The following is a 1,106-nucleotide window of genomic DNA, read 5'->3' as shown; positions in this document are numbered from 1 at the left end:
TGGGGTCCCCTGCCGGCGGTGAGTCAGAGAGACGACGCGTCACTTCCCTTCCTTCTGCCCGAAGTTCGGTGTCTGGTTACCAGAGGTCTTACAAGTGCTCAGGATCATCCCCAGAGCTTAATCTACAGTCTGCAGCCGAAAGTGCTTCCCGGAGTGAGTCCAATGGCGAGAAGCATAACTTCTTATAACTTCTTTAGCCATGGTATTTATTTTCTTTCTTTTCCTATAAAAAAGGGACACAATGTCTACCTACCGGGTAATTAGATATGTACACGTCCTCATCACCAATGAATGACTTTCCTCTGAACGGTCTGTTAGGTGATGCCACTACACGAGATAAAGTTACGATCAGCTGGCAACTGCATCTCTACTTCAGAAGTTCAGGAGAGAAGATCTTGAGGCAGCCTCGCCGACCAAGGAAAGTTTATCAGTCTATCTGTTGATAACATTGTGCGGCTTTGTTCCCAAGGTTCCGGAGAATTGGGTCCCCGTTGTTTTTGATTTAAGACGGTCCATGACTTGAGTCCTCTGTGATATAAAGCGATATAAAGCTATGAATGTCTTTGATTAGTCGTTATGAATGGAATGTTTTAAAGCAAATGATATTCTTGGTTCCTAGTTAGGAAGGGAATGGAATGTCAGCGTTGGTTTTGATGTGATAACTTTGAATTCATGAGAGTGATTAGATATGTGGTGGTGTTCTAAAATTTATGAGATGGGTTGTAGGCTTAAAATATGGGTCCTATTCATATTTGTCCTCATGTTTCACTAGTTACCATGTATATTATGCTTCATAAAGTTGAAACATATTGCTAATTTCCGCTTTTAGGATTTATGTTTCATTGATTTTTGTTTAATATAAAGGAAAATTATTTTCTAGAGAGGATTTGAAGCATGGCTTCTGCATCACATGAAACACAGAAAGAGGATTGGAGAAATATGGACAAGAAGGTAAGACGGAATTTCAGTTTCATTTCATTGACTCACATTATTGAATTTTGATATAGTTACCCATAAACTTAAAGTTCTAAATTCCGTTTTCTATGACACATCAATATAATTCTAGAAGAATGGGGGAATTCGACAGCTCGCGGGTGCAGAGACTA

General features: G+C 39.8%; 1 protein-coding gene across 1 annotated transcript in view; it reads left to right on the top strand.

The window, feature by feature from the left end:
- The first annotated feature begins 315 nt into the window (after positions 1-315).
- LOC119588478 (kynurenine formamidase-like) overlaps positions 316-1,106 on the top strand; it is an 11,709-nt gene continuing 10,918 nt past the window's right edge. Inside the window, exons 1-2 of the mRNA XM_037937127.1 lie at positions 316-438; positions 881-951. Of these exons, the coding sequence (XP_037793055.1) occupies positions 895-951 (57 nt within the window). The 5' untranslated portion in view covers positions 316-438; positions 881-894. The remainder of the gene's footprint in view (positions 439-880; positions 952-1,106) is intronic.

The sequence above is a fragment of the Penaeus monodon genome, chromosome 24 (assembly GCF_015228065.2).
Source record: "Penaeus monodon isolate SGIC_2016 chromosome 24, NSTDA_Pmon_1, whole genome shotgun sequence".
In the NCBI taxonomy this organism is placed as follows: domain Eukaryota; kingdom Metazoa; phylum Arthropoda; class Malacostraca; order Decapoda; family Penaeidae; genus Penaeus; species Penaeus monodon.
The sequence above is the reverse complement of the archived record's forward strand: the minus strand, read 5'-3'. Positions and strand labels throughout refer to the sequence as shown.